The sequence below is a fragment of the Punica granatum genome, chromosome 7 (assembly GCF_007655135.1).
Source record: "Punica granatum isolate Tunisia-2019 chromosome 7, ASM765513v2, whole genome shotgun sequence".
Classification (NCBI taxonomy): domain Eukaryota; kingdom Viridiplantae; phylum Streptophyta; class Magnoliopsida; order Myrtales; family Lythraceae; genus Punica; species Punica granatum.
This window is the reverse complement of record NC_045133.1, coordinates 24,939,555-24,965,599: the sequence shown is the minus strand read 5'-3', so window position 1 is coordinate 24,965,599 and position 26,045 is coordinate 24,939,555. Positions and strand designations below refer to the sequence as shown.

The following is a 26,045-nucleotide window of genomic DNA, read 5'->3' as shown; positions in this document are numbered from 1 at the left end:
TCTATATATATAGAGGTGGAAAGCGTTTTGCTTCCAACAACTTCTGCAAAAGCCATTTCCAAATCAAAGAGCGGTTGAATACAAATCTTCTCCTCAGAAACAAAAAATGGCAGTGAAAGCCCATATTCGCTCAAACAGCTTCCCGTCGAGGACTCACCCTGTAAACGATAATGTGGAGGAGCAGTTACTTTGGCTTCGATCCTCGGAAGCAGCATCCACCTCGTCCTCCATCTCATCTGTATGCCAAAAGTTGGGGGGGCTTAAGGATCTCCTCGACAGCATAGATGACTGGCTTCAGTTGTCCCATACACAACAGGTCCTATCCAATGAGAACCGCAGGAAATGCGTGGAAGACTTGTTGGATGGATCTCTGAGAACATTGGATGTTTGCGGGACACTCCGGGATGTTCTCTCACACATGAAGGGATGCATTCGAGAATTGGAGTCATCCTTCCGGAGAAAGAGAGAAGTTGATTTGGGCTTGACAAGTGAAGTCGAATCATACATCATGTCAAGAAAGAAGATGAGGAAACTCATCTCCAAGACTCTCGAGAGTTTGAAGAAGATGGAGAAGCAAAGCAACCAAAACAAGGCCGCTGAGGAGGATGATGAAGCTGCTCTTGATGTACTGAGAGAAGTTCAACAGATCAACATCTCAGTGTTCGAGTCCCTACTCTGTTTCCTTTCTGGGAAAAGGACAAGGTCCAATGGGTGGTCTATGGGCTCGAAAGTTATGTCGGCAAAGCGCATTTCATGTCAAGCAGCAGCAGATGCCAATGAAGTGGAAGCCTTGGATAGTGAATTGGTCGCACTGAAATCGAGCAAAGTCAACGGCGTTCAAGTACGTGCTGCACTGAAGCAAGCAGAGGCATTACAGTCGGTTATCCAGGAAATCGAGGAGGTTCTGGAGTGCATTTTCAGGTGTTTGGTGAAAACACGAGTTTCCCTGCTCAACAGTATCAGCTATTAAGATAGTTTTGTAGCTTGTACAGTCCGATGTTAGACATGTAGCCAATCAATAGTAAACTGACAGTACCTTAATCAAAACACTCAATCCTTACGTTCTATTTAACTTTGAATTCCAGCTCCTATTAGCTCCCGAATTAAATTCATGTTGAATTTGATTAATTTCCAAGACCCTGATAATCTTTCCATATTCTCGTAATTGATAACAAATATATCCTGTTACAAGAAAGAAGTAGCAATCGATCTCCAATTTTTAAAGGACGACTGATCAATTAGATATATGCCTCCTCTTTTTTCAATATAATAGCCCAAATACTTGAGATCGGCAAAAATGATAAGATCGAATTACGGAGATATATAATGATGCATCATCTTTTAGATTAATTATGCAGTATCGAATGTAAATCCAAGCATATTGAATCAAACAGTCCAACATGAGATTCTACTGAACTTCAGATCTCATTTCTCTTCCATAAACTATGTATATTGCAGTTTTGGATAAAAGACTGTCTCTGAATGGCTCCAACCATCAAAAGGCTGGTATAGTGATCTCGGCATAAATATTTACGACGAGAGTTAGATTCATTTCTAAATTTTCCTACACATTTGACTCATTATGATGCTATTGCTGGTAAACTATAGAAGGATTATTCATCTCTTTTCTTCAATTATTTTCCGGTTACTCGTTTCATCATTTTTACAAGTTTCCATCTCATGTTTTACTGCCATAAGATTTGTTCATCCGTGATTCAGAACCCAAGGATTCTTGATTATTATATATCATGTCTAACAATATAATAACCTTACCAGTTACCACTACATGAGGTTACGGTGTGAAAGATTCCAATTGTTCCCTGGCAGCATTTAAAATGATGAATCAATAAATAGTTCTGTGCTGTCTGAGGAAGTGGCAGCAAACTACCTGCGTGCATTGATATTAAAACTCAATTATCACACAATTTGTTGAATCTGATCTTGCTGAGATCCAAAACTAATGAGGCAGTGTTGGATCTGTGTCTGATGATCTGTGACATGACAGTAAATGCAACTTAGAAGAGAATGCTTCAATGGCTCTAGCTTTTCTATATATACAGAGGTGGAAAGCTATTTGCTTCCAAGGACTTCTCCAAAGCCTTTTCCAAATCAAAGAGTGGTTGAATTCAGAACTTCCTCCTTACAGACGGAAAAAATGGCAGCAAAAATCCACATTCGTTCAAACAGCCTCCCATCGAGGACTCACCCTGTAACCAATAATGTGGAGGAGCAGTTACTTCGTCTCCGATCCTCGGAAGCAGCATCCACCTCGTCCTCTGCAGCATCGGTGTGCCAAAAATTGGGCTGCCTCAAAGATCTCTATGACAGCATAAATGACTGGCTTCAGTTGTCTCGCACACAACAGGTCCTCTCCAACCAGAACCACAGGAAATGTGTGGAAGACTTGTTGGATGGGTCTCTAAGAATATTGGACGTTTGTGGGACACTTCGGGATGTTCTCTTACAGATGAAGGGATGCATTCAGGAATTGGCCTCGTCCTTCCGGAGAAAGAGAGGATCAGAATCGGGCTTGGCAAGTGAAGTTGAATCCTACACTCTATTGAGAAAGAAGATGAGGAAACTCATCTCCAAGATTTGTGACAGTTTGAATAAGATGGAGAAGCAGAACATCCTAAAGAAGGCAGCCGAGGAGGAGGATGAAGCTGCTCTTAACGTACTAAGAGAAGTTGAACAGATCAGCATATTTGTGTTTGAGTCCAACCTCTGTTTCCTTTTCAGGCCAAAACAAGGTCCAATGGCTGGTCCATGATCTCGAAAATTATATCGACCAAACGCGTTTCATGTGAAACAGCAGCAGATGCCAATGAACTGGAAGACTTGGATCATGAATTGCTCGCACTGAAATTCAGCAAAGTCAACAGCGTTCAAGTTGGAAATGTGCTGAAACGAGCAGAGGCATTAGAGTCAGTCATCCAGGAAACCGAGGAGATTTTGGAATGCCTTTTTAGGTGTTTGGTGAAAACACGAGTTTCCCTCCTCAACATTATCAGCCATTAAAACAATTTTGTAGCTTGCATAGAATGTTATACGTATATATATGCATCAGAAATCAAGTGTAAATTGGTGAATACGTCAATCAAATTCTCTATATTTCAATTCTATCAAACTTCGAATTCCACTTCTTACTAATTAATACTTTCGTGAAGGTTAGATTTATTTCATTGCCTTGATAATCTTTCCCTACACTTGAAGTTAAAGACACATCTCTTACAAGAAAAACGTAGCAGATTAGCAGTCATCTCTGTTTTTATATGACAGATGATCAATTAGAATATGCCTTCACATTTCATCAGCAAAAATTTCCCATAACAGTGGAGATCTGCAAAACTGTTGGGCTTTCATGGCATATTTCTCTTTACTACCGATTGAATCATGGAGTCATAATTACCAAGAGAATCATAAATATTGATCGAAGAATATGAGAACATTTTGGGAAAATGATTTATTTGCAGTACCAAGAGAATCATAGATATCGACAATGGAATTAGTAAAACCAAGTGGGATGAATTACATATGAGAGTCCATGAAACATTACTCTTGTCTGATAGATTATGAAACATTACTTGTCATTTCCTGTAGTCTATCTTTTCCTGAAGCAAACCTCTAATTCATGACTAGGGATCAGCAAATCTTGTGCACTGAAAGATTTTGAACTCATGCAGCAAAGGAAATGATATTAATAGGAGAAAAATAGAGATCATCAGATGTGACAAATGATGTCCTTTACTCGGTTTTGGGGGGCTACATAGGAAGAATGCTCGTGCATCTGATATTTTAATCCCCGATAATAGCTGTCCTCAGTATTGACATAGAGGAGAGAGCCTTCAAATATGAATTCTGCGTAAGCTCTGTCAGGAGACATGAACAGCAGAAGACTATAATACCCTTCTGACCCGTGCCCACAACTATGAAGGTTCCAGTTGCCCCTAGTTCCATTATGGAAAATCAGGATTGGTTGATAATAATAAAATGAGCAGTTCTTCATTGTCTGAGAACAAACACTGCAATTTATCCCATGTGGATCCTTATTATTATAGCGGTTGGGCCTTAATTTCTTAATTTCTTATCAGAGCATGAGCTCAAACAAGCGCTGCAATGTTCCCTAGCTGCATTATCAAAACCGGTTTGCCTGATTATATCATTAGTATAATCGTCTTTGTCTGAGCACTATAGCAGCACATTACTCGTGTGCATCAATATTAAATGCTTTCTTTCTTATTCCATCTCATCTTTCAGATCCGAAAGTGATGAGGCATTGCTGGTTCTGTGTCTGAGGATCCATGACATGACAGCGAATGCAAGCGTGGAACAATAGGATGCTTTAATGGCAGTCTCTTGTCTATATATACAGAGATGGAAAGGACTTTTCTTCCAACAACTGCTCTGAAAGCCATCAAAGCACACAAATCTTATCCACACGAACTAAAATGGCAGCCAAAGTCCACATCCGTTCAAACAGCTTCCCTTCGAGGACTCACCCCATGATCAATAACGTGGAGGAGCAGCTAGTCGATCCTCCGAAGCAGCATCCTCCTTATCCTCAGCCTCATCGGTGTGCCAGAATTTGGGGGGCCTTAAGGGTCTCTACGACAGCATAGATGACTGGCTTCAGTTGTCCTGTTAGATAAATTTGGGCCTAATATGCAACCAAAAGCTTAAGCCAATGGGTTACTGAGCCTTTGTCTTATATTAACTGCCCAATTTTTCTTTCAATTTGAAAATTGTCCTCATACACTTTCCACTTTTTCTCCAACATCCCACCCTCACGTGGTATCCTGTCGTCTTACACGATCCACGTGACCTTAACCAATCAATGGGACCACACGACTTAATCACACCCGCCCTCACTCAATTTTTCTTTCTTCGAAAGGTGTAGGACAATTGTCCTCACACACTTCCCACTTTTTCACCAACATCCCGCCCTCAACCAATCAATGGGACCACACGACTTAATCACACCCGCCCTCACTCAATTTTTCTTTCTTCGAAAGGTGTAGGACAATTGTCCTCACACACTTCCCACTTTTTCACCAACATCCCGCCCTCACGTGGTATCAACGGGACCACACGACTTAATCACACCCGCCCTCACTTCGATGTCCCGACATCGGACACAACGGATGCCTGCTCGATGCGCACATTACGCTTACACTTGAGCCTACGGGTCACACGGACCCATGCATACGTGCACTTCGGCGCCCTACACGCCCAGGATTGTAACCATGGGCTCTGATACCAGTTAGATAAATTTTCAAATAAAATGAGTCTAATTTGGACTTGAGCCCATATGCAACCCAAAAGCTTAAATCAATGGGTTACTAGGCCTTTGTCTTATACTAACTGCTCAATTTTTCTTTCTTTGACCGGTGTGGGACAATTGTCCTCACACACTTCCCACTTTTTCTCCAACACCAGACACAACTGGTCCTCTCCAGCCAGAATCACAAGAAATGCATGGAAGACTTGTTGGATGGGACCCTGAGAACATTATATGTTTGTGGAATCCTCCAGGACGTTCTCTCACAGATGAAGGGATGCATTCAGGAATTAGAGTCATCCTTCCGGAGGAAGAGAGGATCAGAATTGGGATTGGCAAGTGAAGTTGAATCATACCTCATGTCAAGAAAGAAGATGAGGAAACTCGTCTCCAAGACTCTCGACAGTTTGAAAAAGATGGAGAAGCAAAGCAACCTAAAGAAGGCAGCCAAGGAGGAGGATGAAGCTGCTCTTAACGTACTAAGAGAAGTTGAACAGGTCAACATCTCCGTGTTCGAGTCGCTCCTCTTTTTTCTTTCTAAGCCAAAGACAAGGTCTAATGGCTGGTCCATGGGCTCAAAAGTTATGCCAGCAAAGCGCATTTCATGTGAAGTGGTAGCAGAAGCCAATGAACTGGAAGCCTTTGGTAGTGAATTGCTTGCTCTAAAATTAAGCAAAGTGAACAGCGTTCAAGTACGTACTGCGCTGAAGCGTGCAGAAGCATTAGAGTCCAGCATCAAGGAAACTGAGGAGGTCCTGGAATGCATATTGAGGTGTTTGGTGAAGACAAGAGTTTCCCTCCTCAACATTATCAGCCATTAAGACAATTTTGTAGCTTGTATAGAATGTTGTTTACATATCAGCAATCAAGTGTAAATTGATGAATACTTAAATCGAATACTCTATCATTCAGTCTATCCCGCTTTGATCTCCACACTCTCGTTAGCTTTTAAAATACATACTTCAATTGGGACTCCTAGGCCCTGATAACCTTTCCCTACAATTGAATTTAGCCACACCTTAATTTGATACAAAAAATAATTGGCAATAAATGATCAATTAGAATATGCCTGCCTCCATTTTTCAATAAGTAATATTTGTTACCTACATTCCCGCTCTAATGGCTTACCTTTGAGCTCTCACCCTCTAACCACGAGTGGTGAGGAGCAATTAATTCAGCCTGATCTTTGGAAGAAGCAGCATCCTCCTCTTCTTTAGCCTCATCGGTGCGTCAAAAGCTTGGAGGCCTCAAAAGTCTGTATGATTGTATTCATGACTGGCCTCAGTAGTCCCTCATCCAACAGGCTCTCTCTAGTGGGATGCTTAGGCAATGTGTAGAGGACTTGTTGGACGGTTGAGAATATTGGATAAATGCGGAACCCTTCAAGAGATCCTGTCACAGATGAAGGAAAGCACTTCGGAACTGGAATCATCTCTTCGGAGGAGAGGTGCAGACTGTTAAATTGCAACACCCAGCCCCTGTTTCAGTTCGAATAAGTCTGTTACAATTTGTTTCTGGTCGTGGTCTAGCTGTTTGCTGAGTCTTTGCTATGAGTCTTTTTTACAGGGTCTTGTGTCATCGTTGGTTAATTTGAGTCATGTGCTTTGTTATCCGTATTTTTCAATTTGTTTGTTACTAGTTTTTGGGGTAAGTGGACGTTTGTTCCTTTGTTGTAGGGGATAGTGGGGTTTGTTATTCAATCTTTTGTTGCTGTAAGCCTTTATAAAAGGGCTTCATCTAAAGCAAATAAAATTCTCTCTTTCCATAGTATTTTCTTCTGTTTTTGTTCTGTCATTTATTCAACAAATTCTGGTATCAGAGCTAGGCCTCCTGAGCATTTTCTCTTGGCAAGATGAATGATCTTCAGGTCATCGGGGGACTCTTTGTTACAGAGTCTGTGCTACAAAGTCTTTGTTATCATTGGTTAATTTGAGTCATGTGTTTTGTTATCTGTATTTTTTTGTTTGTTGTTACTAGTTTTTTGGGTTAATGGACATTTGTTTCTTTGTTATAGGGGATAGTGGGGTTTCTTATTCAGTCTTTTGTTACTGTAAGCCTTTACAAAAGGCCTTCGTCTGCAGCAAATAAGATTGTCTCTCTTTCCACAGCATTTTCTTCTGTTTTTGTTCTGCTGTTTATTCAACAGACTCCAGCTCAGTGAAGGAAATCCAGGCGTACCTTACATTGAGAAAAAAGATGAACTAAGAATCTCAATATAAAGTCGTTCGAAAGTTTGAAGAGGCTTGAGAGACAAAACATTCTACGCCAAGACTCAGAGGAGGAAGCTGCTCTTAGTATACTGAAAGAGGTCGAAATGATGAGCATCGACTCAGTGTTCAAGTCCCTCTTGTGTTTCTTATGGAGGCCGGGGGCGAGATCCAACAACCGGTCTTTCGTTTCAAAAGTGTTGTCCTCCAAGCAAGTATTGGGCAAGGGTGCTCCTGAAGTGGAAGACCTGGATGTCGAATTGCTTGTTCTGAAGCGTGTAAAGAAAGCAATATCCAAAGAAGTGGAGTTATTAGAGTCGAGCATCCAAGAAATAGAGGAAGTTTGTGGATGCTTCTGGAGAGCTCCAATGAAAATTAACGAGAGTTTTCCTTGTCAACATCATCAGTTACTGAGACAGTTTTGTAGCTTGTAGTGTAAATGTTCAGTATCAAGCACTCCACCATGAGATTCTACTGAATTTTAAACTCCCATCTCTTTTTTCCAATATTATATATTACAATATTGGATATGATATCTCTCTAACTGGCTTCAGCCATCAAAAAGAATTCCCATCTCAAGAAACCCGTAACTCTTCTTGAATTTTTCCAACGAGGGATTAGATTAATTTCCTACAGCTTTCCATTTTCCTGACACCTTGACTCTTTAGGTACTTTTGCTCGTACAATTCTATATATCTTCTTGTATGAATTTTTCCATTAACTTCGTCGGGTTGGATTAGTCATTTCAGTATTACGTTTACAGATTTGGATCTCACTTTTTACTGCCATAAGATTTTAACAAATTCAAGGTCATGCCAAAGATTGACTTGGCTTGAATTAGTTGCCAAGCAGAGTGAGATGAATCACTTCATTGAACTACCTTTTGTACGAGATGACTAGTACGGTGGAATAGAAACCGAACAGGTAGGAAATCTGCTTATGAATGGCCAGTCCCATCTGGTTGATTATCAAAAGATGAATTAGTTAGTGATTTATCTGTGCTTCAAAATCCAATGATTGTTGATTAGTCTATGTATTATCCAACAATATAACAAACCTTATGACCACATGAGCTCACAGACATGAAGATTCCACTTGTTCCCCACCAGCATTACTGAGATCAAACTGACTCGAGGAATCAATAAATAGTTCTCTGTTGTCTGAGGAAGTGGCAGCAGACCACCCGTGTACAATCTAATCCTGCTGAGATCCAAAACTAACAATGCCATGTTGGATCTATGTCTGATGACCTGTGACATGACACCAACTGCAACCTTGGAGAGCAGGAGGGTTCCAATGGCTCTAGCTCTTCTATATATACAAAGATGGAAAGAACTCCCCTTCCAACAACCGCTCTAAAAGTCATCAAAGCATTACAAATCTTCTCCTCACGAGTCACAAACAAAAATGGCAGCTAACGCCCATATCCGCTCAAACAGCTTCCCTTCAAGAACTCACCCCGCGATTGACAATGTGGAGGAGCAGCTAGCTCGGCTCCAATCCTCCGAAGGAGGATCCTCCTCATCCTCAGCCTCATCGGTGTGCCAAAAGTTGGGAGGCCTTAAGGATCTGTACGACAGCATAGATGACTGGCTTCAGATGTCTCTGACACAACAGGACCTTTCCAGTCAGAATAACAGGAAATGCATGGAGGACTTGTTGGATGGATCTCTGAGAACATTGGATGTTTGCGGGACACTCCGGGATGTTCTGTCACAGATGAAGGGATGCATTCAGGAATTGGAGTTGTCCTTCCGGAGAAAGAGAGGATCAGATTCCGGATTGGCAAGTGAAGTCGAAGCGTACGTCATCTCAAGAAAGAAGATGAAGAAACTCATCTCCAAGACTCTGGAGAGTTTGAAGAAGATGGAGAAGCAAAGCAACTTAAACAAGGCAGCTGAGGAGGAAGATGAAGCTGCTCTTAACGTACTAAGAGAAGTCGAACAGATCAACATCTCAGTGTTCGAGTCCCTGCTCTGTTTCCTTTCTAGGCCAAAAACAAGGTCTAGTGGTTGGTCTGTGGTTTCGAAACTGAAGTCATCTAAGCGCATTTCATGTGAAGGAGCAGCAGATGCTAATGAAATCGAAGAATTGGATCATGAACTGCTCGCTTTGAAATTGAGCAAAGTCAGCAGCATTCAAGTATGCGGTACACTGAAACAAGCAGAGTCGATAATCCAGGAAACTGAGGAGGTTTTGGAATGCATTTTTAGGTGTTTGGTGAAAACACGAGTTTCCCTCCTCAACACTATCAACCATTAAGATAAATTTTGTAGCTTGTATAGAATGATGTAAATATCAGCAATCAAGTGTAAATTGCTCAATACTTCAATCAAATATTCTATCTTTCCATTCTATCCAAATTCGATTTCCACCTCTTACTAGCTTCTGAAATTGATACTTTTGTCGAGATTAGATGCCTTCATTTCATCAGTCCTAATAAAAGTACCATAATATTAGAGATCTGCAGAATTGACAGGCTATTTCTTCCTGGAATTTGCTCTCTTTATATTGATTGAATCACGGAGCCATAATATTTGAAGACAATGGGAACATGAACCAAAAGAAAGAGAACATAACTTCCGTAAGAGACCGATTACTTAAAGTGTGTCAAAATATTGCCGCAACATACGATGATCCAAAACTGATGGAAATGGGTTTCGACTTCAACCGGTAATCTCAAAAGCCATTTGCAAATCAAAGACTAGGAAGATAAGAAACTTCCTAATTGGAAGAGAAAAAATGGCTGCAAACCTTGGAACTTCTAAAACTACGAGCCATTCCCGATCTAGGAACTTACCTTCAAGCTCTCATCCTCCAACCACGAGTGTTGAGGAGCAGTTAGTTCGACTCGATCTTCAGAAACAGCATCCCCCTCTAATTCAGCCTCATCTGCGTGTCAAATGTTCAGAGGCCTCAAAGATCTGTATGACTGTTTCAATGACTGGCTTCAGTTGTCTCTAACATAACAGGCTCTCCCTTGTGGGATGCACAGGCAATGCATCGAGGACCTGTTGGAAGGATCTCTGCAAATATTGGATGTATGTGGAACCCTCCAAGAAGTTCTCTCGCAGATGAAGGAAAGCATTCATGAACTGGAATCATCTCTTCAGAGGAGAGGTGCGGACTTCGGCATGGTGATGGAAATCCAATCCTGCCTTATAGCGAGAAAGAAAATCAAGAAGCTTATCTTAAAGTCTTCGGAAGCTTGAAGAAATATGAGAGACAAATCCAAGACTCAGGGGAGGAAGCTGCTCTTAATATACTGAGAGTGGTAGAAAGGATAAGCATTTCGGTGTTTGAGTCCTTCCTGTGTTTCCTATCATGACCAAGGGTGAGATCCATCAGCTGGTCTTTTGTTTCAAAAGTCGGTCCTCCAAGCGTGCACCTTATGATGATGCGAATGAACTAGAAGTTTTAAGCATTAAATTGTTCATTCTAAAATTGGGCAAAGAAAGCAATATTCAAGTGCATGATTTGCAGAAGAAAGTGGAAGCATTAGAGTCGAGCATTCAGGAAATCGAGGAGGTTTTCGACCGCATCTTCAGGCGTCTGGTAAAAACAAGAGTCTTCCTTCGCAACATTGTGAGTTCCTAAGACAGTTTTGTGGCTTGTTCTGCTAGCTGTACAGTATCAAGTGTATATTCAATCATATTGAATCAAACATTCCATCATGAGATTCTACTTAATTTTCAACTGCCAACTCTTTTCCAAAATTATATGCTGCAGTTTTCAATATGATCAAACTGTCTTCAACTGGCTACAGCCATCAAAAAGACTTCTCGTGTGGAGAAAACAAGAAATCTTTTTGAATTATTCTGACAAGAGATTAGATTCATTTCCTACAGCTTTCCAATTTTTCCGATTCCTAAGACTTATTAGGTGCAATTGCTCATGCAATTCTCCATATCTTCTTTTATGAGTTTTCCTTAGATTTTGTTGGGTCAGATTATTCACCTCAATGGAGTACTTGTTGTAAGAGTGACTAGTATGACGGAATTGAATCAGAAGAGGTAGGAAATCTGCTTATAAACTGGGTCCCATCTGTTTGATTATCAAAAGATGAATTGGTGATTGATTCATCTGTCCTTCAGAACCAATGGCTCTTGATTATTCTATGCCATGTCCAACAATATAATAACCTTACAACCACATGAGCTCACAGATATGAAGATTCCACTTGTTCCCCAGCAGCGTTACCGAGATCAAGCTTACACGAGGAATCAATAAATAGTTCTCTGTTGTCTGAGGAAGTGGCAGCAAACTACCCGTGTGCATCGTTATCAAAACTCTATTATTACTTTAATTTATTCAATCTAATACTGCTGAGATCCGAAACTAATGAGCAGTGTTGGATCTGTGTCTGATGATCCATGACATGACAGCAAATGCAACCATGGAAGAGCGGGATGCTTCAATGGCTCTAGCACTTCTATATATACCGAAATGGAAAGGACTTCTCATCAAACAACTGCTCTGACAGTCATCAAAGCATACCAATCTTCTCCTAACAAACGAAAATGACAGCCAAAGCCCATATCCGCTCAAACTGCTTCCCTTCGAGGACTCACCCCGTGATCGATAATGTGGACGAGAAGCTACTTCGGCTCCGATCCTCCAAAGCAGCATCCTCCTCATCCTCAGCCTCATCAGTATGCCAAGAGTTGGGAGGCCTTCAGGGTCTATACGACAGCATAGATGACTGGCTCCGGTTGTCTCAGACACAACAGGTCCTCTCCCATCAAAACAGGAAATGCATGGAGGACTTGTTGGATGGATCTCTGAGAACGTTGGATGTTTGCGGGACACTCCGGGATGTTCTCTCGCAGATGAAGGGATCCATTTAGGAATTGGAGTCGTGTTTCCGAAGAAAGAGAGGATCAGATTCCATCTTGGCAAGTGAAGTCGAATCATACATCATGTCGAGAAAGAAGATGAGGAAACTCGTCTCCAAGACTCTGGAGAGTTTGAAAAAGTTGGAGAAGCAAAGCAACCTAAAGAAGTCAGCTGAGGAGAAGGATGAAGCTGATCTTAACATACTAAGAGAGGTCGAACAGATCAACATCTCAGTGTTTGAGTCCCTCCTCTGTTTCCTTTCTAGGCCGAAGGCAAGGTCTAACGGCTGGTCTGTGGTCCCAAAACTGATGTGGTCTAAGAGCATTTCGTGTGAGGCAGTAGCAGATGCCGCTGAAGTGGAGGACTTGGATAATGAATTGCTTGCTCTAAAATCAGGCAAAGTAAACAGCACTCAAGTACATGCTGCACTGAAGCAAACAGAGGCATTAGAGTCGAGCATTCAGGAAATCGAGGAGGTTTTGGAATGCATTTTCAGGTGTTTGGTGAAAACACGAGTTTCCCTCCTCAATATTATCAGCCATTAAGACAATTTTTAGCTTGTATAGCATGTTGTATATATATGAGCAATCAAGTGTAAACTGGTGAATACTTAATCAGATTCTCTATCCTTCAGTCCTATCAAACTTTGATTTCCACCTTTTGCTAGCTTCTGAAATGAATACTTTCGTTGAGATTAGATTTCCACCTCTTTCTAGCTTCTGAAATGAACACTTTCATTGAGACTACATTCATTTACTAACTTCCATTCCACTTTTTACTGATAAGCGATCAATAGAATATGCCTGCCTCCATTTTTAAACAAAAAAATAGCCCATAATAGTAAAGATCTACAAAATCGACTTGCTATTTCTTCTTGGCAGTAGTCCTCTTTATTAATTATTTTCTCTTGGAGCCGTAAACAGATCCATCAACTCATTAATTTTCGGACCAGTCAAAGCATTACTGCTCCTCAAGAGACACGAACCGAAAGTAACATAGCTTCTGTAAGAGACCGTTACTTAAGTGTGTCGGAACATTCCAGCAGAAAAGTTTTCTTACCATATATATGAGAACGTTATAGGAAATGATTTGCTTGCTTTGAATGGATGAAAACTGAACAAGAGCAATGATTCACATAGAGTCCATGAAACATTACTTGGCATGCTCTGAAATTATCTTTTCTAGAAGCAAACCGCTAATATATGACAGAGGTATTCAAACTCTTTAAGCATTGAATTTTATTTTTTTTACTTGTTCAGTAAAAGAAATGACATTGAGAGGAAAAAAAAAAAGGTGGAGATCATCTCATGTCCGAATGATGTCCTCCTCTCAGTTTGGAAGGGTACATAGGCAAAGTGCTCGGGCATATGATACTTCGATCTCCGATAATAGCTGTCCTTGGTATTGCAATAGAGGAGATTGCCCTAAGATATTGATTAATTGCCCCAAGTTGTTGCATTATGAAATATTAAGAATCGGTTGATAATAACAAAAAGAGTTCTTGATACAGCAAAAGACGTGGCAATTTTATGTTATCAAAGACATATCATATGATGAAGCCAATCTAGTTTTCGATATATACCCAGATGAAGATCAAGAAGAAGTTACGGAATTTGTATTTGATGATCAAGGAAAACTAACGTTCGTTGTCAATAAATCCATATTAAAGGATATTGGAGGTGATAAACTTTTTCATTATTTTGCTCAGATTGAGAATATTCTAGATGAAGAAATTTTCAATGCAAAGAAAGATGCATGGATACTTAAGAGGTGCCGATTTCAGAGGTTATTCAGCTGCCAAAGTCGGTCGAAGTGCACACGACTTTATCAAGAAAGTAAATATTCAATGATAGTGTTTATTGGCTAAGAGGTGTACGGAATTTCATATACGACGTTGGATAAATTTTTAAATAAAATGAGCATAATTCTGACTTGAGTCCATATGCAACCAAAAGCTTAAGTCAATAGGTTACTGGACCTTTGTCTTATATTAACTGCCCAATTTTTCTCTCTTTCCCTGGTGTGGGACAATTGTCCTCACACACTTCCCACTTTTTCTCCAACATCCCGCCCTCACGTGTTATCGTGTCGTCTTACACGAGCCACGTGACCTTAACTAATTGACGGGACCACACAACTTAATCACACCCGCCCTCACTTCGAAGTCCTGACATCGGACACAACAAGTGCCTGCTCGAGGCGCACATTACGCTTACACTCGAGCCTACGGGTCACACACGGACCCGCGCATACGCGCACTTCACGACACGAAGGCGCCCTACACGCCCAGGATTGTAACCATGGGCTGAATTAAGAGAAAAAGTTCGTAAAGAGAAGAAGGCATTCAAGTGGCAAGTGAGAAAGCAGCAGAAGCATTTTAATCTCTCTATTCGTGAAGATCAAGGTGATAGCTCGGACGATGACAATTCGAGGGAGAATTCTCTTCATCCAAGGGAGAATGATGCAGCAAAAGAAGTGACAATTTTATATTATTTTGGCGTTTTTATAATTTTTAGGGAATAGTTTATTTTAGAGAAAATTATAATGAAGGAAATAAAATATTATCTAAAATAAACTATTCCCTAAAAATTACAAAAACACTCAAATAACATAAAATTGCCACATCTTCTGCTACATCATTCTCTCATGGATGGAGAGAATTTGCCATCAAATTGTCATCGTCCGAGCTATCACCTTGATCTTCACGAATAGAGAGATTAAAACGTTTCTGCTGCTTTCTCACTTTCCACTTGAATGCCTTCTTCTCTTTACGAACTATTTCTCTTAATTCTTCATATATGAAATTCCGTACACCTCTTAGCCAATAAACACTATCATTGAATCTTTGCTTTCTTGATCGAGTCGCGTGCACTACTGACGCAACGTAAACTAAAGAACAATTGTAATCTGTTGATTCGCGCACGAATGCCAGAAAACAATCTTCTATAACCTGTTGATTCTAAGAATACCAGGGAATAGGCATCAAATTCGTTGATTCAATCAATATCGAACTTGGGAAAATAGAGAAAATATTCTCTCGAAATTTTATTCATTCAAAAAACTCAACTGTCTTTGGCTCTAGGGCTTACATTGTTTAAATAGAAAAAGAAAATTATAATGAAGGAAATAAAATATTCTCTAAAATAAACTATTCCCTAAAAATTATAAAAACGCCCAAATAACATAAAATTGCCACGTCTTCTGCTGCATCAGTTCTTCTCTGTTTTCTGAGAACAAGGGCTGCAGTGTACACCATGTCAATCCTTATATTTAGCTGTTAGGCCTTAATTTCTCATCAGATCATGATCTCGAAGCTCTGAAGATTCCACTTGCTCCCTACCTGCATTATCAAAAATCGGGTTTACACGATAATAACATTAATGTGGTTGTCTTATCTGAGCACAATGGCAGCGCATTGCCTGTGGCCGCGTGCATCAATATTGAAAGCTTCCATATGGCTTTTCTTATTCATTCTCATCTTTGATATCCGAAACTGATGAACTGTTGGTTCTCTGTCTGATGTTCCGGGACATGACAACGAATACAAGCACGGTTGATAGGATGCTTCAACGGCAGCCTCATCTATATATACAAAGATGGAGCTGGTTTTGATTCCAAAAGCTTCTCTCCAAAGCCATTTGCAAATGAAAGAGTAGGAAGATAGGCTGCGTTTGAATTGTTAGTGTGATTTTAGAATCATGATTTTGATTTTGATTTTAATTTTGATTGTGGAAAAAGACAAATGAGATAGTATTATAAATTTGACTTGGGAAACGTGTATTTTTGTTGTGTAGTGTGTTGAGTTAAAATCAAAATCATGATTCTAAAATTAGTTTAACAATTCAAACGGGGCCAAGAAACCGCACTGCTGAAAGGAAAAAAAAATGGCTGCAAAAGTTGACACTTCTAAAACGGCAAGCCATTTCCGCTCAAACAGCTTGCCTTCAAGCTCTCACCCTCTTACCATGAGTGCCGAGGAGCAGTTAGCTCAACTGCGATCTTCAGAGGCGGCATCCTTCTCTTCTTCATCCTCATCAGTGCGTCAAACGCTTGGAGGCCTCAAAGATCTTTATGATTTTGTCGATGACTGGCTTCAATTCTCTCTCAATGGCAGGAACCATAGCCAATGCATTGGGAACTTGTTGGATGGATCTCTGAGAATATTGGATGTATGTGGAACCCTCCAAGAAGTGCTCTAGCAGATGAAGGAAAGCATTCAGGAACTGGAATCATCTCTTCAGAGAAGAGGAGCGGACTCCAGCTTGGTAAAGGAAATCTGATCCTACCTTACATCGAGAAAGAAGATGAAGAAGCTCATCTCAAACTCTTTCAAGAGCCTAAAGAAGCTTGAGAGTCCAAACATTCTAAACAATGATTCAGAGAAGAAAGCAGCTCTCAAAATACTGACAGAGGTCGAAAGGATGAGCGTTTCAGTCTTTGAGTCCCTCCTCTGTTTCTTATTGAGGCCGAGGGCGAGATCCAACAGCCGGTCTTTCGTTTCGAAAACTCTGTCCTCCAAGCAAATACCGTGCGAAAATGTTAATGAAGTAGAAGATTTGAATGTCAAATTGCTCGTTCTGAAATCGGGCAAAGAAAGCAATATTCAAGTGCATGATGTGCGGAAGAAAGCGGAAATGTTGGAGTCGAGCATTCAGGAAATTGAGGAGGTTTTGGAATGCATCTCCAGGAATCTGGTGAAAACGAGAGTCCTCCTTCTTAACATCATCAGCTCCTAAGACAGTTCTGTAGCTTGTAGTGTAGGTATACGGTTATCCAGTGTAAATCCAAGCATAAATCGAATAATCTATCGTGAGATTATTCTTAATCCTATCTCTTTTCCGTAAATTATATATTGCACTTCGGATAAAATAAAATCTCGCACAACACGTGGCGAAGTGACTAGTTATCATTTTAAGTAAGAATTATATAACGCCTGTCCTCTTTCTTTTCTCTCCCTTGGAGTCCAAGGAAAGGAGGATATGTTTAAATAAAATAAATGCAAGTCCTGATTCCAATCTAAAAAAAGAATTGATTATTGCCAACGTAGTTTGGTTCAAACTGTTTGACACTTGTTCCGTTTAAGTAAGGTATCGAGTTCGAGTCCTTTGTGAACATAGAAAATCCATACTGAGGGAACTTTACCCTTTAGTGAGCCGATCCCTCTCGACTGAATTAGTCCGGGTCGAATTGGGCTTCCAAATATCAGGTTTTACGCCGAAAAAAAAAAGAATTGATTCTTTTCTCGGTAGGAATGACCAGATTTATTATTTGGCTGTGTGAATTGAATAATTTGGGAAAAAAAAAGAGAGAGAAATTCCCATTCCTTGCGGTCAACGGAGTCATTGGAAACTAGGAAAAAGGGAAGTCAGTTATACATAGAATCAGTAATTCCTTGCTCTCCAAGTTAAAATCTCCCCTTATATATTCCGCTGTCGGCTCTTCTGCTGAAAAATCAATCAAACCACACTTAAAACCAAAAGCGATGGCTCCTCCCTCTATTCTTGGTCCTCCCGAAATCTACATTACCCGAGCCACACCGGCGCCCTCCAGCGACCCCTTTGTCGATGCAATGGTGGCGGACTTCAACAAATTCGCCTCTGGCGGCCACCGGGAGCCTCCAATGGGCCTCACAGAGAATGGCTCTGCCACCTATCTCTCGTCGGGCAACTCCTGCCTTGACTTCTTCTTTCATGTCGTGCCTGACACCCCACCCGAGTCCCTGACTGAGCAGCTTGCCCTCGCCTGGGCCCATGATCCCCTCATTACCCTTAAGCTTATATGCAACCTCCGCGGGGTCCGCGGGTCTGGGAAGTCTGACAAGGAAGGCTTCTACACAGCAGCATTGTGGCTCTTCAAGCACCATCCGCGGACCCTTGGACGCAACGTCGGGCCGTTTGCTGACTTTGGGTACTTCAAGGACCTGCCCGAGATCCTCTCCCGTCTCCTCGAAGGCCCCGATGTGAGGCAGGTGCAAAAGCAGGAGTGGCAGCAGCGCAAGGGACGGAAGACCAGTAGAAAGTTCTCGAGGAGGAAGCTCTGGCAGTTTGATAGAAAGCGAAAGAGCAAGAACAAGTCGACGGGGTCGAAATCGCCCCTCCCAAGAGAAGTTCGGGTCGCTATGGCAATGGCTAGGTCGAAGCAAGAAGAAGAGAAGGCAAGAAAAATCCGGGTTGAGAAGAGGATTGCCATGGCCAGAAAGGTGATCGATCGGTATAGCCGGGATGGAGACTTCCGCTTCCTCTATGACTGCATCTCGGAGCACTTCGCCCAGTGCTTGAAGGCAGACATTGGATTTCTAAACTCTGGGGAGATAAAAAAGATTGGGCTTGCCGCAAAGTGGTGCCCCTCTGTCGACTACTCTTTTGACCGATCCACCCTTCTCTGTGAGAGCATCGCAAGGCGACTCTTCCCCGGGGAGTCATGTCCCGAGTATGAAGGCATTGAGGAGGCCCATTACGCCTACAGAGTCCGTGACAGGCTGAGGAAGGAGGTTCTTGTACCGCTGTCCTGGAACTGCCCGAGGTGTACATTGGGGCAAGCGACTGGGGCTCGATCCCGTATAACCGAGTGGCTTCCGTGGCAATGAAGCTCTACAAGGAGAAGTTCATGAAGCATGACAAGGAGCGCTTCCAGGAATATCTCATGAACGTGAAGTCGGGAAAGGCAAGGATAGCTGCTGGGGCTCTGCTGCCACATGAGATAATTTCATCCCTAGACGACAGCGACGGTGGAGAAGTTGCTGAGCTCCAGTGGAAGAGGATGGTGGAGGACCTGCTCAAGGCCGATAAGCTTGAGAACTGCATTGCAGTGTGTGACGTCTCGGGTAGCATGGAGGGGACCCCTATGGAGGTCTCGGTTGCGCTCGGGATCCTGGTATCAGAGCTCAGCAAAGACCCATGGAAAGGGAAGGTGATCACGTTCAGCAAGAGCCCTCAGCTACACTTGATCGAGGGAGACGATCTGGCCGCAAAGTCCCGGTTCATGAGAGACATGGACTGGGGGTACAACACGGATTTCCAGAAGGTGTTTGATCTGATACTCGAGATTGTGAAGAACGGGAAGCTGAGTTCGGATCAGATCGTGAAGCGGGTGTTCGTGTTCAGTGACATGGAGTTTGACCAGGCATCTAGCAACCCCTGGGAGACTGACTATCAGGTGATCAAGAGGAAGTTCAGGGTGGCAGGGTACGAGGACGCGGTCCCGCAGATTGTGTTCTGGAACCTGAGGGACTCAAGGTCAACCCCCGTGTGCATGGACCAGGATGGCGTTGCCCTAGTAAGTGGCTTCTCAAAGAACTTGCTCAAGATATTCCTCGATGACAATGGGAAGATCAGCCCGGAGTCAGTCATGCTCGAGGCGATTTCTGGGAAGGAGTATCAAAAGCTGGTTGTGGTAGACTGACTTCTCCTTAATGATCTTAGGGTACATAAATTTTGAGTTGTACTCTAATCGCCCGAATGGAATAAAAATAAAAATAAAAACTTTGCTTTACGCAACGTCTTAATATATTCTTGTTATAAATCTTATTTTTCTCAAGAATTAATGTGGATAGATTTCAGTCCAAAGCTCTGCCTTGCCAGCCTGCATAGATTCCCCGGCCCTTTGCCCAGCCGACGTTCAAACCTATTACCTATCAAATTCCTCCCCCTCCCTCTCTCTCTCTCTCTCTCTCTCTTTCTCTCTCTCTCTCTATGATCCTGAGGAATGCTTGTAATCTCTTTTATTTCACTATGGAGCCTCTTCCCATGCCGTGCCATGGAAGACGTACGTACTGTCGGGTGTGTGCTGCCGACAAACAAAATTTTGTAATTGTTAAACTATGACCAATTTGACGCATATTTTTAACAAGACACTCACAGTCATCACTCTGGATGATATGATAAATCACTCGTACATCATGACAAGAAAGGGGAGCGGAAAACTCGTCTCCAAGACTCTTGAGAGTTCGAGAAAGACAGAAGCAGAACATCCCAAAAGAAGGACGTGCAGGAGGATGTAGCTGCTCTTAACGTACAAAGAGAAGTTCAACAGATCAACATCTTGGTGTTCGAGTCCCTCCTCTGTTTCCTCTCTAAGCCAAAGATGAGAACCAACAGCTGGTCTTTGGTTTCGAAAGTGATGTCGACAAAGCTTGTATCGTGTGAAGGTGTATCGGATGCAATTGAACCAGAAGACTTGGACATCAAACTGCTTGTTCTCAAATCAAGCAAAGCCAACAATGTTCAAATTCAGGATGCACTGAAGCTGGTGGAGGCATTAGAGTCTAGCATGCGGGAAATTGAAGACGTCCTGGACTGTATTTCTAGGAGTTTGGTTGAAAACGAGAGTTTCCCCTCTCAACATTATAAGCTACTGAGAAAGTTTTGTAGCTTGTACAGTAGAATTGCTGTGTACATATGAAACCAAGTGTAAATCAATGAATACTAAAATCATCAACTTTCTCCTCAATTCTATCAAGTCTTGAATTTCATCTCTGCTATGAGCTTCTGAAACAGATACTTTAAATCGAGATTAGATTCAGTTCATGGATCTTCACAATCCTTTCATACTCAGAATTGGTCGTACATATATATCAGTAAAGGCAAAGAAATCGCTGTTACCTCCATATTCTGAAGGCTGAAGTTCAAGGTTTCGAAATAATTTATATGATAAATGATCAATCACCTAAGCTCAACTTTTCAATGGAAACAACTTTTCGGCCTGATACTCTTATTACGGACCGAATTATAGAGACCAATAACTGATTCATCATTTTGCTTACTTTGAAATCAGACATAGTATTAAACAGTTTCTTAAGCGACCCGAATTCACGGAAATGGTAGCTATTCAAGAATGTCGAATTGCAAATACTGTCAGAGAATGCAGTCGTTTTGGGAAATGGTCCATCTATGTAGTAGAGAAAAGTCTGGCCCTTCCACCTAGGACTATTTCCCCATTCGTATATCGTCTATATAAATCAAGAGGGACTAATTCGCATATAAGGGACCATGAAAATTTCTCCTACGGTCCTATCTTTTCGAAGCTGTTCGTGATTCTATAACAAATGGCTAAAACATTACCAAGACTTTAATGTGATTCCATCCTTTGGGTCTCATCTGATGCGCATGGTTCTCTTCTCTGTTTTGGGAGGTATGGAGACAAGACACTCGTGTGTGATGTTTTAATCTCCACCTGTCCTCTATATTGCAGAGAGACAGCCTTAACAGTATATTTCTGAATCACCTACGGCAGAAAGTTGCATTAGTTTATTTCATGCTGAACAACTCTATCAGAAAGATCATCTTCTCCGATAAATAAACTACTCAAAATAACATCAAAACACAAGCTGACAGATATGGAGATCCCCTTGTTCCAAGTTGCATTACCCAAAACATCACAAAATACTTCTCTGCTGTCTGAGAAAAATGGCTGCGAATAGCCCCATGTGCATCTATGTTATTTGGCTGCTAGGCCTTTGTAATTGTTACGACCCGAAATTTCACCATAATGTCTCCTAAAATTATGAATATTCCATTCCAAACATCAACTTGCTATATATATCATAAACTTCCAGATACATAACCTGATTAACCAATTCTGATATAGATATACCTCTCAAGAAACCTATCCATCTCGTGAACATCTAATATAATCCTCACATCTCCAAAGGAACTTCTAGCATGTTTTTCACAACCTCTCATGAACAGCTAAACAAAAAATTTTAGGTCGTAACTATTCAAAAGCCTTATATACATAGCTTGATACCTACTATATATACAGGTCTAGCTACAAGTCTTCCACGTTGATCCCGACGTCGAAAAACTCCTCCGATGTAGTTAGTCTAGCTTCTGACTCATCTGTAAAAATAAATATGCAGGGAGTGAGCTGCATCTCAGTGAGTACTAAATTCCACAATAAAATGAAGTATTAAACTTATTCACTTATCCAATTAATTTTCACAAGGACAATCACATAGCACTTGTCTTACCATACTCGTTATAAAACAATTTTTTATTATATGTTTACTCACAAACCTCGAATCTTGATATCCTTCATCAATTCAATATAATCTAAACTCAACAACAATTTCAATACAAAAATTACTAGCCATAGGGTCGCATTCCCTCGCGACAGAGTTTTGACAGTACCGTGACCCCGCCTATATCATCCACAATCTCCTCATATCAAATCTTATAAGCCGGGGCTGCCTATTATTCTCCGGCAGTAGGAGCCTAACGTCCATTTTATATTCCGCCGGATCAGCGGCCTGATCGTCCATTTTATATTCAACCGGTTCAGCGGCCTAATCGTTCATTTTATATTCCGTCGGATCAGCAGCCTGATCATCCCATGGCTATAATGACAACAATATCACCGTCACACATCGATCAACCAAACTCAATTTACCTTCCTCTTAAATAAATAAGACATCAAGATACTTATATTCTCTTCATTCAACTTAGCCCATCTAAACAACCATGTATATGATTAATCTAAATTTAGCTCATTCTATAGTGGAATAAAATAATCATAGTACTCCCAAAATGATTCACTGAGTTGAACCTTCGGGGTTACTCTGGTTCCGGAAAATCATTTCCAGTTTTCCGTTCCTTTTTTTTTTCCCCTTCTTCTCTAAAATCAGATCAAAGAACAAAAATATATTTGAATGATACTTCAAAAGGAACCTTTGCATCCATCTCTCGTGATCTAATGTCCTATCTGGCATTTCTCTCATCAGAAACCTTCCCGAAAGAAAGAATGAGTCCATTTTTCCACCACCAAATGAATGAAACCTACGGATTCACGTCCACAGGGAATATCACTACGATTGATATAAAATATCTTACCGTCTTCAATTTTTTAAAGCCATCACATTGAGGATCTTGCCGACCGAATACACTGAACATGTCCTTCCTCACTTCTTCTTGCCAGTCAGTATGAATTGCAAGGAGGAAGAGTGTCCACGGGAGCATAGAACTTGTAGTTTCTTGTCCGGCTAGGTAGAACGTCTTGCACTCATCCACCAAGTCATCGATGGTGATTCTTTTGCTCCTGTCCTCTTCAATATAAGCCTGCACGAGTAATCCTAAGAAGTCGTTCCCGAAACCATATGATTCCCTGGAAGCGATCTTCTCCTCCCTCTTCTCTATTATCCTAAGGATAGCATCAAGAATTCCTTTCTCAAGCTTCTCGCCCTTGATCTCATCTGCTGTTTTCCAAATCTTACTGCGCAGACAGAAACAAAAGTTAACATTGAGAATTATGGCCAAAAGATAAAAAATAAAAACAATGAGAGTTCAGTTGTGGAAAAACCAAGTTATTTGTCAATTTTGACGGCCCAAAAGGAATGAGTATAAACAAGAAAATGCCTAGTCTAGGGTCGAGTCGCACTAATAAGTTATAAATATGCTTTATATGACAAGAAGAGGAGAATGCATTAGGCAATGGATCTGAATGAATGTGAAATCAATCAATCCTCTTGCTAAATGCTATTTACAGGATTTCAGGTGCCCTCAAGTTATTCGATGGTGGAACATCGAGACCGTAAGGTTATTCAGTGGTGGAACATCGTGATGTTAATAAGAAATGAATTTTTGGTAAATTACCTTATGCAGGAAGCCCAACTTTGAAAGCATTCCTGGCTGCTAATACACTCAGCCCCTTCAACATCTTGAAAATATTCCTCCCCTCGATATAGCTGCTTCCAAATGCCATTCTCGAGATCACCTCCGAAGTCAACAATATGAACTCTTCGAAGACCTCGATTTCTTTGCTTTCATGATCTTCCCATTTCTCCAGCATCATCATATGAACACTGTCCACAGCAGCTGAAGGAGTTCAAGTGATTTGTCCCTCGCTCAAAGAAAGAAGTTCGTAGGGGGGGCCGTATGAACCTGAAGGAGTTCAAGTGATTTGTCCCTCACTCATTATTAGCGCCTTGGCGGCGGTTGCGCCTCGTAAGGGTAGCCATGCTGATAAACACCGGAGGTCGGCGATGTCAATTTTTCAAAAATCCAAAAGCAGTAAAAGAAAAAAAGAAGTGTTATCTGATGTAACTCTTCAAATAGACGTGACATCGGCAGTTGGCTACTTCTGCACACGTGAGGTGTCATATCAGCTTTCCGTCACATTTTTAATAGCAAGTTGACCTTATACAATATGATGAAAAGATTCAAAATTTCCATGCTATTTAATGAAATTAAATTAAAATATGTTGTCTCGTTTCTTGTGAAAAAAGTCAAAAAAAATATATGTTGTATAATATAGATTTTCCTTAATAATTTTGGTCAGCTAACGATCCTATAGTTATTAGAGTTATTATTAGCCTCTTTCTACTTCAACCTTACCCTTTAACCTAACCCGATAGTGACTAATTTTTTTTTAGTATTAACTACACTTTTTTAATCGATCCCGGTAAATTAGAACCAACATGAGCAGGAAGTGATCAATATTCATGAATATCTTTCAATCCCAATTTTAGAAAGAACTAATGGAGGGGCAAGAAATTTTCTAAAATTTCCATAAATAAAACTTGTTACCAAAATATTGTTCTTTGCAAAATCAAGAAACATCTATTTAATCCTAGTTGTTGCTTCCCTGGACCCTCGTCGTCCTACTAAATAAAAAAAATTATGAAGGTGAGAGATATCAATCTCCCTTCATATATCCAGCCAAATTTAGTTGAAAAATAAAAACGGAATTAAAAAAGAAACAGAATAATAAAATATGAGGTATAAATCTAGCAAGTTTTTACTGTAATACGTGAGGCCATCAACGACGAGATCTTGTGATTGATTTCAAATTCCAATATCATATTCGTTTTCCACGTCAGAAAAGTATTGCGATGGCCACTCATAATTATATGAGATCGATCAGGGAATCATTTTCTCATTTTCTAGGTGCCTCACTCTATCTCTCTTTTTCCGTATCGCTATTATCAGGATTCATGCCCTCTTCCTTAAATTACTAACTCTCCTCCATGTCCAAGCTGGTCAAGGAACATGCCAACGATGTTTACGAAAGGATGCCCAATTTGTAAAAGTTATGGGCTAAAAGTTAGTTTTAAGTTCGGACTTGGTGAATTATTGGACAGTGACTTTCTTCAAAGCGAATCTCATTTCACTACGAGCATATGTTAACTCAAACAGAATAAGCATCGCATTCAAGAGGATTGGATGGGATGTGGATGCAATACGATAATAATGTTGAATAGATAGATTATGGAATTAGTAATAAACATTTGGAACTGTCGGTTGCGTGCAACTTGCACCAGATAATAATGTATGCTTTCTTTATTAACTTTTGGTAAACAATCAAGTGCTAATGAGTCACTCGGGCATATTATGCTTTCGTCGGAAACGAGTGATGCACGGGGATAACTGTCAATGGGGCCTCATCATTTTGGTTCTTTTCCTATCAGTATGATGCAGAATGTTACAGTCAATACGACTTTAGTTGAGAGATAACTACTTCCATAGAGTCCATAGAGTATTTTCATGCATGCCTGGTTTTTCACAAGATATTTTGCTGTGAAATCTTGATTCTTGAACACATGACATAGTCCACTGTGGTATAAGATTACTGTCTTGGGTATCATAGCACCGCGTTTTCCTTAATTTCCGTTTCTCCTTTTGTGGATGCTATACCGATGAAGACTAATGTACAGGTGAAATTTATTGTGTCCTTTTCCGTAAGCGATACTCTTGTACGAAAGGGAATTGGTCAGTAAGTGTTCATTTAAGTTG

General features: G+C 40.9%; 6 protein-coding genes and 1 pseudogene across 6 annotated transcripts; 6 read left to right on the top strand and 1 right to left on the bottom strand.

The window, feature by feature from the left end:
• Positions 1–106: 106 nt before the first annotated feature.
• On the top strand, positions 107–970 carry LOC116214545. The gene has a single exon (XM_031549938.1). The coding sequence runs from the start codon at positions 107–109 to the stop codon at positions 968–970; it is 864 nt and encodes a 287-aa protein (XP_031405798.1).
• Positions 971–6,607: 5,637 nt separating this feature from the next.
• Positions 6,608–7,919, top strand: LOC116214544. Its single transcript, XM_031549937.1, has 5 exons — positions 6,608–6,725; positions 6,845–6,858; positions 6,955–6,990; positions 7,293–7,370; positions 7,518–7,919. Exons 1-5 carry the CDS (start codon positions 6,608–6,610, stop codon positions 7,917–7,919), a joined length of 648 nt encoding a protein of 215 aa, XP_031405797.1.
• A 744-nt stretch (positions 7,920–8,663) lies between these two features.
• LOC116215444 lies at positions 8,664–9,829 on the top strand. The gene has a single exon (XM_031551155.1). The coding sequence runs from the start codon at positions 8,893–8,895 to the stop codon at positions 9,745–9,747; it is 855 nt and encodes a 284-aa protein (XP_031407015.1). The 5' UTR covers positions 8,664–8,892; the 3' UTR covers positions 9,748–9,829.
• Positions 9,830–11,980: 2,151 nt separating this feature from the next.
• Positions 11,981–12,965, top strand: LOC116215241. Its single transcript, XM_031550877.1, has one exon. The coding sequence runs from the start codon at positions 12,405–12,407 to the stop codon at positions 12,864–12,866; it is 462 nt and encodes a 153-aa protein (XP_031406737.1). The 5' UTR covers positions 11,981–12,404; the 3' UTR covers positions 12,867–12,965.
• Positions 12,006–12,332, top strand: LOC116214543. The gene has a single exon (XM_031549936.1). It carries the CDS (start codon positions 12,006–12,008, stop codon positions 12,330–12,332), a length of 327 nt encoding a protein of 108 aa, XP_031405796.1.
• A 4,828-nt stretch (positions 12,966–17,793) lies between the features above and the next one.
• Positions 17,794–19,822, top strand: LOC116213389 (annotated as a pseudogene).
• A 1,031-nt stretch (positions 19,823–20,853) lies between these two features.
• On the bottom strand, positions 20,854–24,105 carry LOC116214542 (cytochrome P450 CYP749A22-like). Its single transcript, XM_031549935.1, has 5 exons — positions 23,969–24,105; positions 23,148–23,526; positions 21,913–22,007; positions 21,083–21,143; positions 20,854–20,937 (listed from the first exon to the last, which is right to left on the bottom strand). Exons 1-5 carry the CDS (start codon positions 24,103–24,105, stop codon positions 20,854–20,856), a joined length of 756 nt encoding a protein of 251 aa, XP_031405795.1.
• Between the last annotated feature and the right edge of the window lie 1,940 nt (positions 24,106–26,045).